The 16,577-nt window shown below is 51.1% G+C and overlaps 10 protein-coding genes across 10 annotated transcripts; 5 read left to right on the forward strand and 5 right to left on the reverse strand.

Annotated features, from left to right (window-relative positions):
* Positions 1-242: 242 nt before the first annotated feature.
* On the reverse strand, positions 243-2,157 carry M437DRAFT_48976 (asparagine synthetase; the record flags this gene model as incomplete). The annotated part of the gene is made up of 4 exons (XM_041021758.1): positions 243-1,658; positions 1,709-1,857; positions 1,923-2,062; positions 2,132-2,157. 4 exons carry the CDS (start codon positions 2,155-2,157, stop codon positions 243-245), a joined length of 1,731 nt encoding a protein of 576 aa, XP_040879935.1.
* Positions 2,158-3,044: 887 nt separating this feature from the next.
* M437DRAFT_84599 (uncharacterized protein) lies at positions 3,045-4,071 on the reverse strand (the record flags this gene model as incomplete). The annotated part of the gene is made up of 3 exons (XM_041028131.1): positions 3,045-3,690; positions 3,747-3,933; positions 3,993-4,071. 3 exons carry the CDS (start codon positions 4,069-4,071, stop codon positions 3,045-3,047), a joined length of 912 nt encoding a protein of 303 aa, XP_040879936.1.
* A 408-nt stretch (positions 4,072-4,479) lies between these two features.
* M437DRAFT_48789 (VAMP-associated protein) lies at positions 4,480-5,635 on the forward strand (the record flags this gene model as incomplete). Its single annotated transcript, XM_041021721.1, has 6 exons — positions 4,480-4,519; positions 4,577-4,647; positions 4,704-4,726; positions 4,778-4,836; positions 4,891-5,006; positions 5,057-5,635. The coding sequence occupies 6 exons, from the start codon at positions 4,480-4,482 to the stop codon at positions 5,633-5,635; spliced, it is 888 nt and encodes a 295-aa protein (XP_040879937.1).
* A 457-nt stretch (positions 5,636-6,092) lies between these two features.
* Positions 6,093-6,858, reverse strand: M437DRAFT_48474 (RNA-binding domain-containing protein; the record flags this gene model as incomplete). The annotated part of the gene is made up of 2 exons (XM_041021673.1): positions 6,093-6,732; positions 6,785-6,858. The coding sequence occupies 2 exons, from the start codon at positions 6,856-6,858 to the stop codon at positions 6,093-6,095; spliced, it is 714 nt and encodes a 237-aa protein (XP_040879938.1).
* Positions 6,859-7,640: 782 nt separating this feature from the next.
* Positions 7,641-8,264, forward strand: M437DRAFT_27212 (uncharacterized protein; the record flags this gene model as incomplete). The annotated part of the gene is made up of 4 exons (XM_041019114.1): positions 7,641-7,727; positions 7,778-7,854; positions 7,912-8,123; positions 8,173-8,264. Coding segments are annotated over 4 exons (468 nt in total), but the record flags the coding sequence as incomplete, so codon positions are not given.
* A 662-nt stretch (positions 8,265-8,926) lies between these two features.
* Positions 8,927-9,225, reverse strand: M437DRAFT_48978 (uncharacterized protein; the record flags this gene model as incomplete). Its single annotated transcript, XM_041021759.1, has 3 exons — positions 8,927-9,031; positions 9,083-9,097; positions 9,163-9,225. 3 exons carry the CDS (start codon positions 9,223-9,225, stop codon positions 8,927-8,929), a joined length of 183 nt encoding a protein of 60 aa, XP_040879940.1.
* A 1,353-nt stretch (positions 9,226-10,578) lies between these two features.
* M437DRAFT_31446 (uncharacterized protein) lies at positions 10,579-11,177 on the forward strand (the record flags this gene model as incomplete). The annotated part of the gene is made up of 3 exons (XM_041019205.1): positions 10,579-10,716; positions 10,767-11,057; positions 11,115-11,177. Coding segments are annotated over 3 exons (492 nt in total), but the record flags the coding sequence as incomplete, so codon positions are not given.
* Positions 11,178-12,208: 1,031 nt separating this feature from the next.
* On the forward strand, positions 12,209-13,476 carry M437DRAFT_49051 (outer mitochondrial membrane porin protein; the record flags this gene model as incomplete). The annotated part of the gene is made up of 6 exons (XM_041021767.1): positions 12,209-12,253; positions 12,312-12,363; positions 12,403-12,491; positions 12,545-12,575; positions 12,750-13,261; positions 13,327-13,476. 6 exons carry the CDS (start codon positions 12,209-12,211, stop codon positions 13,474-13,476), a joined length of 879 nt encoding a protein of 292 aa, XP_040879942.1.
* A 204-nt stretch (positions 13,477-13,680) lies between these two features.
* M437DRAFT_48469 (DnaJ-domain-containing protein) lies at positions 13,681-14,555 on the reverse strand (the record flags this gene model as incomplete). The annotated part of the gene is made up of 2 exons (XM_041021671.1): positions 13,681-14,320; positions 14,371-14,555. The coding sequence occupies 2 exons, from the start codon at positions 14,553-14,555 to the stop codon at positions 13,681-13,683; spliced, it is 825 nt and encodes a 274-aa protein (XP_040879943.1).
* Positions 14,556-14,778: 223 nt separating this feature from the next.
* Positions 14,779-16,318, forward strand: M437DRAFT_84607 (peptidase M24A, methionine aminopeptidase; the record flags this gene model as incomplete). The annotated part of the gene is made up of 4 exons (XM_041028132.1): positions 14,779-14,824; positions 14,891-16,053; positions 16,115-16,201; positions 16,262-16,318. The coding sequence occupies 4 exons, from the start codon at positions 14,779-14,781 to the stop codon at positions 16,316-16,318; spliced, it is 1,353 nt and encodes a 450-aa protein (XP_040879944.1).
* Between the last annotated feature and the right edge of the window lie 259 nt (positions 16,319-16,577).

Consider the following 16,577-nt stretch of genomic DNA (forward strand, 5'->3'; position numbering starts at 1 on the left):
AGCAGAGGATGCTGCGACACAACATCATCACGATTATCACGAAACACTCAAATCATCTTTGCGCAAAGCATACACCTTGAAGAATCTTGAGAAACCAAAACGTAAATTTTGATTCGTTCATAACTGTGGTCTATAATTCGTCTACCAGCATCAATACCCTTTTTTGCCTGTGGTATATTCAAACGCCTTCGAAGTAAATCATCATGAATGCCATTTTTTCAAGCGCTGTCTGTTCTTCATGCTTAAGCGTGCGCATACTTTTGAGCGTGAGCAGCAATAGCACGGCCACTGGGGTCTGTCTGTTTGGACCATGTCGGTGTCCATCTCATGACAGTCGAGGCGCAGTAAGGGGGGAAGTGCTCGTCGAACATGCATCTGTACCAGTATGCCTCCTTGGTGTCGGGAATGTCATCTCCCCACTCGGGCTTGGGGTTCTTCATGTCCTCGTCGCTCACGTGGAGCTCTGCGTTGTCCTTCAGTGCATCGATCCAGCCGTAACCAACACCGTCACTGAACTGCTCTTTCTGTCTCCAGAGGATGTTGTCAGGGAGGTAGGGCTTCTCGCCAGGCTCGTCGGATGTGTCGAATGCCTTGCGGATGATGTACTTCTCGATGTGGTCCTTGTCAATCATCTTGGATTCGGGATCGATGTTCATGGCGTACTCGAGGAACTCCTTGTCCAGGAAGGGCACTCTGGCCTCGAGACCCCAAGCCGAAGTCGACTTGTTGGCTCTCAGGCAGTCGGCCAAGTGCAGGTTGCGCACTCTGCGGACAGTCTCCTCGTGGAAGGACTTCTTGTCGGGAGCGTTGTGGAAGTAGAGGTAGCCACCGAAGATCTCGTCACTGCCCTCTCCACTCAAAACCATCTTGATACCCATAGCCTTGATCTTTCTGCTGAGAAGGAACATAGGAGTCGAAGCACGGATGGTGGTAACGTCGTAAGTCTCAAGGTGGAAGATGACATCCGAAAGAGCATCGAGACCCTCCTGAATGGTGAAAGTAAGGTTGTGGTGCTTGGTACCCAAGAACTTAGCGACCTCGAGGGCAGCCTTGCTGTCGGGGGCGTCAGGCAGACCAATAGAGAACGAGTTGAGCTGAGACAGAACAGGAACAGTGTTGAGCTTGTAGTCCTCGTCAATCCCAGCCAGCTCCTCCTCGGCGTCAGCGAAACCGTTCTGCTCCTGTTGTGCGTTACGTGCAGCTTGCAGTCTCAAAGTTTCTCTCTGTGCAATAGAAGCGACCAAACTGGAGTCCAGACCACCAGAAAGAAGGACACCGTAAGGAACCTCAGCCATCAGACGTTTTCTGACAGCTCTCTCGAACTTTGTTCTAAGGGTCTTGAGGTCGACGGGAGTAGTAGGGATGTTAGAGGGCTCCATCAGCCACTTAGGGGTGAAGTACTGGGTGATCTTGTCGGTCTTGGAGTCGTAGACGTGACCAGGGGGGAAAGCGATGATGTTGTCGCAGACGGGGTGGAGACACTTCAGCTCGGAAGCGAAGTATACAGCACCAGGAGTCTCGCTGGAACGGCCCATGTAGAAGGTGGTGACACCGATGGGATCTCTGGCAGCAAGGACTCTGTCCTGCTTCTTGTCGTGAAGGACCCATGAGAACATGCCATCGAGGAACTTGGGAGTGTCGATGCCGTGCTCCATGTACTGCGAATCTTGTCAATTGACGTCGTAGAGTCGTTGTCAAGGCTTCATACCAGAGGGATGATGACTTCACAATCAGAGTGAGTCTTGAAGTCGTAGGGCTTGCTGAGGTGCTTGCGCAGGACCTTGTGGTTGTAGATTTCACCGTTGACGGCGAGAGCAATGCTGCCATCCTCGTTGAGCAGGGGCTGGGCACCCGAGTCTAGAGACACGTCTCAGCAGATGGTCGAGACAAAGCATGCCATGTTTCCTGGCTCCTTTACATACCAACACCGACAATACTCAGACGCTCGTGAACCAGGATAGTGTTGTTGGAGGTGTGGTTACCACTCCAGTCGGGACCACGGTGGCGGATCTGCTTGCCCATGCGCAGGGCAGTAGGCTTGAACTTTTGCACATCGGGATGGCTGTTGAATTGTTAATCTGGAGAACTGAGGGGCACGCGATCTGAGCTCTCTCGAGGAATTGGAACATACCTGTGGCAGGCAAAGATACCACACATCTTGGGCAGTGAATTGGGGTGTGAAGGAAAAAGAATGAAGGAAACAAAGTATCAAGACCCTAAAGATGTCACCGAAGTCATAGGTAAGCAACACTGCACCCTGTCGACCTTTGACTCACCAATTCTGGGCGCTCTTTGATAAAACCTAGTGCCACCTGTGAGTCCCGCGACGCCAACACGGCCAAACCGTTCTCCGACATCGCGACCATCGCCCGCCGCCGCCTTTTCCCCAGCTTTCTCCTGCCAAATTAAAATCGTTATGTAACAAGGCTGCGCTACAGCCGTAATTCTCTTCACTAATACATATAGATAGGCCGCGTATAGCCCTGTGCTGCTCGAGCTCAGCTATCGCGAAAGGCGGATTTTAAAACAATAAGATCGATCAGCACTCAGCTTTTGACAGGGTCGCCTTCGTCATGTCACATGCGCCTTCACATGTCATAACCATGGAAACATCAAAAGCCAGGGTCGCTCCAAACAGCAACCATCTTCAGCACACCTACAATTCTTGGATTTCTTGGATTTGCGAGTGTCGTTTGTAGTGGCAAATGTTTTTCGATCCTGTGATTATGTTCTGTTGTCTTCTAGGTATCTGGCTGGGCACACCTTTGCCGCACCGTCAAGGCAACCCCCTTCAGTTGCGCAGTTCATGTAAACCAGCGACAGTTTGATCTATCGAGTGTAACAACTCGTCAATTGTGGGTGAAGATAGTGGCATGTAGTTGCGACTCAAATCGCAAACATGTATTATGAGACGTCTCTCTGCAAGCTATGCTGCTATTTGCCAGTTCATATCGACAGCCAGTCCTCTAAGCTAGTTTGTCCCGAATGCTCCTTTTTGAACGCCTCGCCAAATCGTGCTGCATGAATTTTTGTAAAAGCCCAGCTCATCTGACAATGAGGGCAGCGCTTGGTACAAGACCAGCCTCCTTCAGTGTTTGACCAAAGTCTGAACTGTCGTAGACCTTCTTCGGGAAGTTCTGCACAAACTCGCTGACCTGAACACCAGATTCCTGGGCGAGAGTTTGAGCAACCTCGAAGAGTGTCGTCTCAACAGGGAAGGTCTTCTGAACGGTGCCAGCGGATGTCTGAAGTCGTAATCTTGCTTCCGTGTAGTTTGCAGCAGTCTTGGGCACAGTAGGCTTTGCGACTGGCGTAGGGTCGGCGACAACAGCGGACTGGCCAGCGCGAGCGGCCTTTTCTCTTTCAGCCTTGAGGCGGCGCTCTTCCTTGTCTGCAGCAATCTTTGCCTGAATGCGCTTCTTGGCTTCAATATCGGCTTGCTTCTCACGCCTTTTGGCTTCGGCTTCCTTGATCTGTTCCCTCTTGGCCAGATCCTCCTTGATGTCCTGTTGCTCCTTTGTGGCCTTGCGACGGATCTGATCGTTGCGCTTCTTATCTTCCTTGTCTTGCTCGGATTGGACGGCGCGTTTGGCGGCGAGTTTCTCACGTAGTTCTGCGAGTCTTGTGGCTTTCTCTTCCTCGGTCAAAGGGGCGATCTCTTCGGTAGACTCTTCAAAGTTCTGGTGCTCACTTAATGGCAGAGTGTTAGCGTGGACGCAGGTGGCAAGAAAGATGAGAGTACATACGTCTTGTTGGCATGAAACTCCGCTTGGGCGGTTGACCGGAATTTCTTGCCACAATCTTTGCAAAGCAGACTTCTGGCTTGCTCGCCAGGCTGTAACGACAGAGGCGACTCTTCCTCGCCTTCGTTCTCTTTGAGTTCCTCGATGGACTTGTCGGCGTTGTTGCTAAGCCAGTCGACAGCAGCTCCCACTGGAAGATGATAAGCAACTCTGATAAAAGGTAAAGTTGAGTTGTAGAGTGGTACGTACAATTGCCTGTCTTCTTCATGGCGAGGGATGCCTTTTCACGGTCAAAGCCCATGTCGACGAGGTTGTCGATATCTGACATGATGGTTGATGTGTGTAGAAAGTGTCGTTATTGATGGGTTGAAATGATTGTCTGAAGGATGGAGTAAGGTCGAATGAAGACAGCACTACGTTGATGGAGTAGATGCACAAGTGTGGGGGAGAGTGAAAGTTGTCTCAGTGAAGCTCCAAAGCACAAGCTCAGGCAGCAGGTGCGTCACCGTAAAGTGCGGGTCTCGGCCAGACTCCAGTCGCAGTTGCCGGGTCGCGCTCGAACGTCGCTTCCGTCATTAATCCCAGTCCCTTCCTGGCAGTTCCTACGTGTCGCCGTATACCACCACCTGCGATTTGACATCCGTCTTCTTCCACACACAGCCTCGCGTTCTGCTCCCATTTCTCGGCCGCAGCTCTCTCTCCACCTAACTCACATTACGCGCCGCCCTTCTTCAACATGTCTGTCGAGCTGGACCCCGTCGAGCTCGGTTTCAAGCGTGCGTAGCCAAGTCTTATTCAGCACCCAGTCCTCCAGCTGACTCGTCGCTCGACAGGCCCTTTTACCCATGAGGTTGCTCAGGTTCTGCGTCTGTACAACAAGAACTCTGACCCTGTCGCTTTCAAGGTAACGCCCTCCTGACCTGCTGCTCCTGATGCGCGTGCTAATCTCTTCCCTCTCAGGTCAAGACCACTGCTCCCAAACAGTCCGCCTCACCATCCCTGCTACGCTTTCCTCGAAGCTAACTCGTCGTCAGATACTGTGTTAGACCAAACTCTGGCCGCATCGAACCTGGCCAGGATGTCGAAGTTCAAGGTATGCTGCGCACGTGGCCCAGTGCTGAAAAAATAGCTGACTGACCATCACTAGTCTTGTTGCAGGCCATGAAAGAAGACCCTCCCCTTGACGCAAAGTGCAGAGACAAGTTCCTTGTCCAATCTGTCGCCATCTCAGCCGACAAGGAATATCCCAATGTCTCCCAAATCGTATGCTCTATCCTTTTTCGAATAGCAACACGTAGCTGACATCCAGCCAGTGGTCCCACATCGAGCAAACAGCAAAGTCATCAATTCAAGAGAAGAAGATCCGTGTTGTCTTCCTGCCTCCAGAGGGCGTCGCCCATTCCGATGCTGGCGGTCACATGGATGACTCAATCGCTACCTTCAACTCTGTCTCGCCCCAACCCCAGACCCCTCAACGAGGCGCAGATGTAGGAGCCGTGGGCGCTGTCTCTCGTCCAGAAGAACGTCCTGTCGATAACAAGCACCTTGGCGATGCTGTCGAGTCAGCCAGAAACCCAGCCACTGATAGAAACACCACCTACTCCGACTCCACGACCGGTCAAAGCTTTATCCAGTCTCTCCCCACCTCGGCCGACGACGTGAAAGCCAAGCTTGCAGAGGCTCAAGCCACCATTGCAAGAATGAGTCAGGAAAGAGACGAACAAGGATTGCGCCAGAGAAAGACCGATGCAGTCAACCAGGATTCCAAGGAGAGACTCTCTGCTGGCACAACTGGCTTGGGCGTGCAGAAGGCTCCTGCTGGCGGTGTCCCCGTTCAGGTCGTTGCCGGACTTTGCCTTCTGTGTTTCTTGATTGCCTACTTCTTCTTCTAGGTGTGATAAGGGGATCGGCTGTGTCAGGACACTTACAGCATGCAGCCGCAGGTGACGCAGCCTTGGGTCGCATTACTACTAGACGGCCACACCGAGTCCAGAACTGCACGCGCATGGTTTTGGAGGTGGCCTTCCATACTGTCCCAATGGGACCACATTAATGCTTGTAACTGAGTGATGATTCTACTTCTATAGGAGAAAAGCGCAGATTGGAGTGTTTGAAGTTCTTCTTTTGTACTGTTCCCCTTCCGTCCATTGTCTTCACCAGTACTTGTCCCGAAATCATGTCTAGTCCAGAACAGAAGAACGCTCGACAAGAACAGCAGGCAGTCGACCTCAAATACGGCATAGGCATTTCAAGCATGGCTGGAGTTTGACAAGCAAGATGCTGAAAATTGACTGCAGACGTGGTATCTGACCATGGAACGAAAATAACGCCTCAAGCTACCCAAATGACCTATGCTGAAACCTTTGCCTTCTTTGCTCCCTTTTTGCCGTCTGCCTTGCTCTTGACACGTTTGGCGCCTGCCTTCTCCACAGGTGCCGCCTTCTTGGTCTCCTTGACTACCGGTTGCTCTTCTTGCTTGTCCAAGACTGCGGACACGTCGGCGCTTGTAAGCAAAGGTGCACCCTCGGCCTCGCGAGTCTCCTTGGTGGGCACCTCCTTGACGTCACGCACAGAAGGCATCTCGAAGTCGTAGCCCAACTCCTTGAGCTGTGCAGCCTTCTTGTTTCTGGCCTGGTTCTCTCTCTCGATTCTCTTCTCCCAACCCTCTCTTGTAGTACCTCTCTTCAACATACCACGCTCAATCTTGTTGCGCGGCATAACCTTGAATCTTCCACCCTCACCCTTCCACAACTTCTCGTGAACCTGCTCGGCGGGAATACGTCTGACCTGCAGAAGATGACCGAAAAGCAAGTACTTGTCCATGGTCTTGGCAACAATCTCTGCGACTGCGGCGGATCCGAACTCGATGAAAGCGTAGTGCTTTGAGCGTCCAGTAAGCTTGTTGCGTGCCATTCTCAAGTGGGTGATGTCGCCGAATTGGCTGAAGTACTCGCGCATTTGCGCCTCGAAGAAACCATGCGGCAGACGTCTGTATTTCTGTCAGTTATGAAAGGAGAGAATTTGGCAGTACAATCGCGTACCCAATGTAGATGACACCGGGGGTGTTCTCCTCGTCTTGCTGAGCATCCTTCAACTGTTTGCGAACCTCCTTCATGTTGGGCACAGCAGGAATCTTGTCTAGAGCAATGCCATCGTCTTGCGGGTCGTTCTCGTCTTCGCTGCTCTCGAAGCCAGCGAGCAGGGCAGCAGTCTGATCATCCTCTTCGGCCTCGGCCTCGCTGTCTGTCTCGTTGGCGAGAGCGATCTCCTCCTCTTCAACAGCAGCCTTTGGGCTGGCTTTAGCCTTGGCCTTCGAGACCTTTGACGAAGCGCTCTGAGGCTTGGCAGTCTCGGTGACGGTGACTTTCTCAACCTTTCCAGGGGCGGTCTTGACAGTCGTCGTCTTCTTTGCGGGCTTCTCCTCTGGCTCTAGGAAATCCTCGGCGCGCTTCCTTGTTGATCTAGTAGTTTTGACGGGTGCATCCTCCTTGACTTCTTTCTTGGCCTTGGTAGCAGTTGTGGTTGTAGTTTCGATCTTCTTCAGAGCAGACTTTGGTGCGGGCTTTTCGATAGTGGTAGTCTTGACCTTCTTGGTGGTCACGGTGGGCTCAGATGCGCCTGTTGTGTGATGTTAGTCGAGGAACAGCAGAATAGGACCGCAAAGCGTTACGAACCCTTGCGCTTGTTGCTCTTGCTGTCGACCTTGGACATTTTGGCGTAAATTGATCAACAAATAATTGTGGTAGAAAAGCAGAGGGCTTCCCAGAAAAATGGCGGCCAAAAAGTTTCTGAGATCGAGGAATCCGGGGAGACAGACGCTCTCCCGACCCGCCGCTGCTCCAACCACCTCCGACTAAAGTCCGCATCTTCCTTGTGACAACAACAACTTGAGCAGCCATGACAAACAAGCAGCTTTCTGAAAATGAGATCTGGGATGACTCTGCTCTGGTCCATTCTTGGAACGAGGCACTCGAAGAGTACAAGGTAAATCGCACTTTTTACGTCTCGCAATCACGTGCTTACTCTGCATTTAGAAGTACCACAGCATGTCTGCTCGAGGTGAACGAGTCGAGGATGTTCTAGATGCTGTTGAGAAGGAAGAGGAAGCAAAGTGCGTCACTACAAGTTTATGCACCCATCTGACCATAAGACTAAAGTATATGAACAGGTCCAGCATCGACACCAAGACTGAGAATGTTGATACAACGACTGGCCTTCCACCTTGGGAAACTATCCAAGAATCAACAGTGGAAGGAGCCGGAGAAAGTGTTGAAGGACTCAAGGAAGAATCAAATATCGAACCTGTCGACGTGCGTCCGATCCAGAACTCCAACCACAACCAGGCTCCACCAGGTGTTGCACAAGTGCTTCTTGATTCTGGTTGGTTTACGTATAGACTTGTTCATTTGAGCATTGCTGACAATCACAGTACAAGACGAGAGTCTCAAAGCACTCATGACATCCTGGTACTTTGCAGGATACTACACTGGTCTCTACGAAGGACAGCGAAAAGCTCAGGCTGCCCAGGAGCGACCAACTCATTAAAGAGATGTCTGAGCAAGCCCCTAGTATTTCATTCGGAGGCTTGGAGTAGCTAAAGCTGAAGATATTGCTCCTTCTGGCGTCAGAAGTTCATACGGTGCTCAGACGAACCCCTGAGGAACTTCGTGGGTTTCCCACTACCGCTACAGCTCGCCAACATATCAACCAGCAGTTGTGGCCCTCCCTGGAAGTCGCTTGTAATATCTGAGAGTGCCAGCCCAGCAGTCGCGTACCTACCATCCAACTGATCACTGTACGTGTTCGAGCCAAACATGGTCCTACAAGGATACAAGGACATGATTTGGGTCGGAAGAGGGTGCACTGATCAATAGAAGGAGAAACAGTTCAACAAAGATAGGGCAATGTGCAGAGTAAACAGGCGGATTAGTTGAATCAAGAAAAGAAAAACGTGTTTTGGTATCCTCTAGTACTGAGACGATTGGACCTCGTCGAAAAGAACAAATCCATCGCTAAACGCTCTGCAAACGGATTTTGTCATGATGGTCCGAAAAATAGTTGACTTCTGCTCGCCGGCAGCCTCATTTACGCCTTGATCAAGTGTCGTGTGCAATCGAAGTGTTGGTTTACTTCTTGCCCTCAGCAGCCTTCTTGGCGTCGGCTGTAACATGTCAGATAAGAACTCAAAGGCGACAAAGATGCAAGCAAGAAGACGAACCTGCGGCCTGCTTTGCACGCATAATTTCGGCAGCGTTCTCCTTGGCCTTGGCTTGCTCAGAACCAGACATCTAGAGAAGGGTTAGTCTACTGCTTTTCACTGTGTTTGCGAAGGGACATACAGTAGTCTTGTTTTTCTAAGCACAGAGTCAGTAAAGCGGTCACCCCTCAAGCTTGATGATCATTGTCTAGAAAAACTTACGATGTTGCCCTGGGCCTTCAAGTTCTTTTCGCGAGCTCTCTCCTTCTGGTTACCGCGTGCCATTTTGACTGGATATGTGGGGTGCGCTCTGGGAAGTTTGCAAGGAAAGAGAGCAAGAGAGGGATGCTCAAGAAAAGCGTTGGATAGGCCGGCAGAAAGAAAGTTGTCGCTGGCAAATTAGACCCTTTTTACCACTTTAGCACGCTTCCAGACACTGCCAAGACATTCTCATTGCCTACAACATCGCGATTCGCGGCTCGCTGCCCCTCCACTTCCGAACCCCATAGAACAAACAAAACCGCTTCTAGAACACTGTCAGCTCGACCAGGTTACTCAATACCACTTGTGAGTCGTGTCTATGTATATCCACAAAGTTCACCCAGCTTCTCTGGAGCCGATTCGCATCTCTTGCCTGTAAAAGCAAGTCTACGAGGAATTCAAGAAGGCCCTCGGTCATCGGCGCCTCTACACTGGTATCGTTAGGGCTGACATGATACTTATGAAGACGCAATGCTTTTGGGAATGACAAACTTGATCGTAGCGAGTGACTACTCGAGATCATGCGATTTTTAGGTAAGACTGATGAGATTTGACAGCGTGTGTCGCGATAGCTGTGTTGTAATATTCGTTGTTGGCAAACTTCAACCGGTAGGCCACCTCAAACAATCCTATGCATGTCCTCTTTGCGAGTGCTGGGCAACCACTACTGAAAGGACCCACGATTGAAAAGTTGATGGAAAGTCTTTGTTGATTTTACAGTCCTCGAGAACCACAACGAAACAAACCAGGATCCCGGGCGCGAGTTTTGAAACTACATCTGCAGGCGTCAATACAGCGCTTATACCAAGAGCAAGCTCCACCAATGGTTCGTTCTGGGATTCGTCAACCAAAGTCTTCTTGTTGCAGGAAACGTCCATAGCTGCTGTCGAGGTAGTACGGAACGTCTGAGAAGCTGTTTCAGCTGCATTGAGGCAGTCATGAGCTTTGACGGCGTCAAGTGAACAAAAAGAACATGCTGTGGCGCTTATGTTTCTATTGTACCTCTTCTATTCTCTTATTGCCTTCTTGTCACTCATTCATGTTTCCTATTGTCCTTGTTGTGTTCATTGTTCCTACTGCGTTGCCTTGTTTCTCCCCAATTTAATTATTCGAACTTCCTCGATCCTGTCTCTCTTTGATCATTCTCTTCCTTGCTTTTCTTCTGACGACTCTCAATTTCTTGCAATAAATCATCAAGACTCACCAAGCATCTGCTGGACAGATCGCACTATTTCATCTTACGAATGTTTCTCAGACTTTGGCCTTCAAAGTTGTAAGTCTTCATCCTTGATTTATGAGAACTCTTTGATTAACTTGTAGAACAGATCCATCTATCTTCCTTTCCTCAAGACTAACGCAACACACCACAACGAAAAGATGGTATCCTCACCCAAATCACTGGCTGGCTCGGGCTATGTCATCCTCAACGTGCTGAAGGGCATGAACATGATCGGACTGCTGGCTATCATTGCTGCAAGCGTTCTCATGCTCATCAAGACAACAACAGACTCAGGCGTAAGTGATGCTTATTGTACTCTAAGGAATCTGCTAATCATAGCCAACAGTTCTTCTTCTTCGATGCTGTCATCCATGTCGTGGTTGCATCTGTGGCCATATTCCTGATCGTCTCAGAGATTGGTGTATTCAGTGCTTACTTTGCTCGTAACTGGCCCTTGCTCAGTCTGGAACATGGTTTCGTCGGCCTTGCTTCAGCTATGATCATACTTGGTATGCACGTTTTGGCCTGTCTCAACAACTCCAGCAACAGCAAAAAGCATCTCGGCTTAGCATTCTGGCGAGTTGTAATCATGGCAGGTATTCTGAACCTCATTCTCGGCATCCTCAATCTGATCGCAGTAAGTCTAAAGAATAAATCAAATTACAATCAAATAATGTGTACTGACCGCCGACAGAACTACGTGTTCCACGATCACAGTCAGGGAATCACAGCCCGCCAGGTTCGCGCACGAGGAGCTGAAGCTGCAGATGTGGCATATATCCAGCGAAGCAACACTTCAGCAAGTGTTGCCAAATCAGTGTCATCTCGCACTACAACCGACAGCTCGCTTAGGCAGTTCCGCGCCAACTCGAAAGAAGAGTATACTTTGCCTTCGTACCGCAGTCCTTCGCCTGAACCGCAAATACATACACAGGCGCCAATTTCTCCTTCTTTGTACTCTCGCGCTACCTGGTGTAGCAAAAAGAAGTTCTTCAGCCGCAAGAAGGAGAGCATGGGACCTCCACTGCCAGTCAACATTTCAGCACCATACGACTTCGAGGCGCAATTCCCACCAGCCATCACAAGACCTGATTCAACTTTGCATCCTAGCCGTGGCGCTGAGAGTGAGACCCACAGATGGAAGGCAGAGCGCTGATTAGTTCGTGGCATGGATCTGGATTGGCGAAAGGCTGACCGCCAAAATGTTTCGTATCGTCTCATATCACTCATTACTTTCACAATCTTATTCTCTGTGCTTCATATTGTTTCAGTGAAAGGTCATCTGCAATCTTTCGGGATCAGTTAAACGTGCGTGTTTCGTGTGTGCCGTAAGTGGTTGTGTTTGGTCGAACAATGATCGGTATTGCTCTAGTTAGAGTTGTAGGCTCATGAAACCGGACAAATGGAACATGTACTGCTTAATCTGACAGGCTTCAAACAAAAGTTTAGCACTTGTACAAGGCCGAAACAACCAGCATAGACTCGTGGAGACTTGAGTTGGCGTATGGCAAGGAGGCATGTCGCGCGGCTGAGGCACACCACGTGGACGCGCCAATCGGGATGAACAGGAGGGAAGCTGGAAAGGCGGCGCAAGCTCGGGCCAAGGTGGAATCTCCCTCCTCGTCCTGTTGCTGTGGCTTCTCCCATATAGCTTCTTTGATCTCAGAGACCTCTATAAATCTACCTCCCCATCCGACTCCATCTCAAAACCACACAATGGCCGCCCCCGACTTCTCTGACATCAGCAAGCCCCTCGACGGCCGCGTCGGCGCTCCCAGAATCGTCGCCATGCCCCTCCCCGCCTACGGTGACCTGAGCAAGGCCGCCAACGACGTGAGTGTGCCATTGAGTCTGCAACAAGAGCCCCGGAGACTGACAGACATGCGTCCAGCTCATCAACAAGGACTTCTACCACACCCAGGCCGGCATGTTGCACCTTCCAGGTCGACCGCAAGAAAAATCTCACTAACAGCCCGACCCAGCCAACCTTGAGGTCAAGCTCAAGGCTCCCAATGGCGCCAACGTCACCGTCAAGGGCAAGCAGGCCTTCGACGGTGCCACCACTGCCTCTGTACGCTGTCCTCGCCTGTCTATATCCAGCAAATCGGCTAACAAACGTCACAGCTCGAGGGCAAATACACTCTTAAGCCCCAGGGTATGCACTTCTTGAAAATGAGCCGCCTTTTCTTCCCGCTGCCGGTCTCTGCGCGCCAGTCGCTGTACCTCATGATTGTCAGCGTTCCTGTTGCTCAGAAGACTGGCACCCCCGACGAACCGCCCTCGCTCTCACCGCAACATCATGTCTATCTTACTTACCACTACAAACCAGGTATCACCGTTACCCAGGGCTGGACCACCGCTGCCCTCCTCGACACCAAGGTTGAGTTCGCCAGCCTCATGTCTCAGCCCGTCAAGGCCGAGTTCCAGAACCTCTTCAACCCCAACGCCCCCAGCAAGGCCGCCCAGAAGCTCAACTTGACCTTCAAGCAGCCCAACCTCCACGCCCGCGCTTTCCTCGACCACAGCGCTGCTGGTAACATCAACGCCCTCATTGACGCCACTGTCGGCCACGAGGGTTTCGTTGCCGGTGCTGAGGCTGGCTACGACGTCTCCAAGGCCGCCATCACCCGCTACAGCGCTGGTCTCGGCTACCAGGCCCCTACCTTCACCGCCTCCCTCATTGCCATGCAGAACCTGAGCGTTCTTGCTGCTTCCTACTACCAGAAGGTCAACTCCAACGTTGAGGCTGGTGCTAAGGCCACCTACGACCTCCAGGGTGGTAAGAGCGTCGGTCTTGAGGTTGCCTCCAAGTACAAGCTCGACCCCCTGTCCTTCGCCAAGGTAAGCCTATTTTTTCCAAATCACGCGGTTTTTTTGCCATGTACTAATCACGATATGCTCTGCAGGCCAAGATCAACGACCGCGGTATTGCTGCCCTTGCCTACAACACCAAGCTCAACGCTGGCACCACCTTCGGTGTTGGTCTCTCGCTCGACACCAACAAGCTCAACGAGGCTGGCCACAAGATCGGCACCAGCTTCGTCTTCGAGGGTTAAAATTTTTACTCATGTAGACATGCGTCATGTATTCTTTTTTTCGAGGAGAAATGATAGAGAGCGGGCATCAAGCAACAACCGCCATGCACCTTTTCTTTGCCAGATTCTACTCTGATTGTAATAAAGCCCCCAGTATAAAAATGTACACAACCCCTGCTTTCCTGGTGCAACGTGAGTATATGTGTGTGAGAAAGATTGCATCTATCAAGCGGGAGTCTTCTTCTTCTCGTTGTTCTTTCTAAACAAGAAGCCGCTAACGCCAAAAATGACAGCCAGTACGCCACTCAAGAGGACGAAGTTGACCAGCATGCTCGTGCTCCCAAGGATGTCGTCTGTGGTTACACCATCCATTCGCCGCCTAGCCTTGTGTCTATTCTTCATGACATTGTCTTGAGTGCGGAAGTGACCGTCGCGATCAAAGTGCGGCACATCATTGTTGAAGCCAGCCTGGTATCCAGAAGGACCAGTGCCAGGTGCATCATGTGCGCTGGAGCCAGCAGCCTCGTGCTGATGGGAGCCCTGTGAGGCGTACTCTGATCGCTTCTGGCTGAAATTGCCCCAACCACCGCTACGATAGAAGGACGGAGGCGGACCTTTAAACTGTGTGCGTCGTCGACTGAGACCGGTGGCTGGACGGCCTCCTGCCGGACCGGTACTGCTGTAGGAGCCTTGCGGATGGGAGGAGGGTTGTGAGGCGCGGAGGAAGTCACGATCGTAGCTGGCACGTTTCTCAGCACTGCCTAGGACATGGTAGGCTTCGGAGACTTTGACAAAGCGGTCGGCGGCTTTTGGGTCGTCGGGGTTGTGGTCGGGATGGTGTTTCTTGCTCAGCTGGAAAAACTGTCTGTGATCGCATTGTTAGTATTGTAGATTGGTCGAAGGAAGTAAACTGACTTCTTGATATCTCCAGCAGTGGCAGTTGAGTCTAAGCCCAGGGTCGCATAGTGATCAGGGAGGCCAGCATCACGGCGAATGGACGAGGCGTGGAAGGTGCGACGGGAAAGAGGCTGTTGCTTGAGCAGGAATTGCGGCAGAGAAGGTCCTTTCGCAGGACGAAACTGAATTGGGCGGAGGATCATGCCTCATTCCGCGTATCTTTCAGGGTAGATGTGTCTTCCGTCTCGGACAGTGCGAATATGGATGATGGTCATGGATGGGTTCAACCTTGATGACGTCGACTTTTTGCTTGTCTAATCTGATCTGAATCTCAATCTCCGCGTTCAAGCTTGGCTTTAGCGGCACGCCCGAGAGCTTCTTTGGTGCGACTTTTACTCTTTTCGATCTCTGTATTCCGTGTATAAAATGTCTGCCGTTGACAGTACAACCAACGGCGTGGAAGCCCTTAAATGTATGCCTCACATTGCGCCTACTGATTTTGCGCCAGCTCATGGATTACAATACTGACTACATCCAGTGGAGGAGTCCAAGGGCAACCTGCCCGAAGGAGCTGCCGCAGAAGCAGAGAAGCGCGCCGAGGGCAACGCTGACGACTCTGAAGACGAGGGTGACGATGCCGAAGGTGCCAACGACGGAGCCGAGGAAGGTGCTGCAAAGAAAAAGAAGAAGAGAAAGCCAAGAAAGAAGAAGAAGGCCGGCAGCGGAACCGCAAAGGGCCAGACCAACCCTCCACGAGTTCCTATCGCACAACTCTTCCCCAATGGCGCATTCCCCGAAGGAGAGATCTGCGAATATATCGACGACAACTCTTACCGTACCACCGACGAGGAGAAGAGACACCTTGATCGCATGAGCAACGACTACCTGACCGAGTACCGTCACGCCGCCGAAGTTCACAGACAAGTCCGCCAATGGGCTCAGAAGAACATTAAACCCGGACAGACCTTGACCGAGATTGCTGAGGGTATCGAGAATGGCGTGCGCCACTTGACCGGCCATCAAGGTCTTGAAGAGGGCGACAACATCAGAGGAGGCATGGGTTTCCCTACTGGTCTGAGCATCAACCACTGCGCCGCCCACTACACTCCCAATGCTGGTAATAAGACAATCCTCCAACAGGGAGATGTCATGAAGGTCGATTTCGGTGCCCACATCAACGGTCGCATCGTCGACAGTGCCTTTACTATGTCTTTTGACCCCACCTACGACAACCTGCTCGCCGCCGTCAAGGATGCAACAAACACTGGTATCAGGGAAGCCGGTATTGATGTACGCATGTCCGACATTGGCGCCGCCATTCAAGAGGCCATGGAATCATACGAGTGCGAGATTGGAGGCGAGACCTTCCCTATCAAGTGTATCCGCAACTTGAACGGCCACGACATCAGACAATGGTCCATCCACGGAACAAAGAGCGTGCCCATTGTCAAGGGAGGTGACCAGACAAAGATGGAGGAAGGAGAGACATTTGCCATTGAGACTTTCGGTTCCACCGGCAAGGGTTACGTCAGGGAGGATATGGAGTGCAGTCATTACGCAAAGGTTGCAGATGCACCAAGAGTCCCTCTCAGAACGACGAGCGCAAAGACGCTGCTGAAGAGCATCGAGAAGAACTTTGGCACTCTGCCCTTCTGCAGAAGATATCTTGACCGTCTTGGCCACGACAAGTATCTGCTTGGAGTGAGTATTTTCTGTCGAACATACATATCCAGTGAAGCATAACTGACACGTCGTTTTACAGCTCAACAACCTCGTTCAGGCTGGTATCGTGCAAGACTACCCTCCTTTGGTCGACATCAAGGGCTCTTACACTGCACAATATGAGCACGTAAGTAGATTATTTTCTGTCTCTGCGAAATTCCTCTTCGCTAACAACACTCGTCCACAGACAATCTTGTTGAGACCAAACTGCAAGGAGGTCGTGAGCAGAGGTGACGACTACTAAACGCATAATGATATCCCAAAGCTTGATTCGAGTACAATACATTCAAAAAGTTGTTCAAATAAAAACTTCTCGTATTTCAACTTCAACGCTCCTACTAAAGGCCGCGCGCGGTAGGATTGCCCAAGTCGAGGTCAGATATGTGTCCACAAAGAGAGCTCTTAGCGTACTTCGATAATGTTGCGTGCCTGAGTTATGATATACGATGCAATGGCGGTAAAAATGTGCTCATGTGAAATAAAAAGATTATGGAAGAACAAAC

This window comes from Aureobasidium melanogenum (genome assembly GCF_000721775.1).
Source record: "Aureobasidium melanogenum CBS 110374 unplaced genomic scaffold scaffold_10, whole genome shotgun sequence".
Taxonomy (NCBI): domain Eukaryota; kingdom Fungi; phylum Ascomycota; class Dothideomycetes; order Dothideales; family Saccotheciaceae; genus Aureobasidium; species Aureobasidium melanogenum.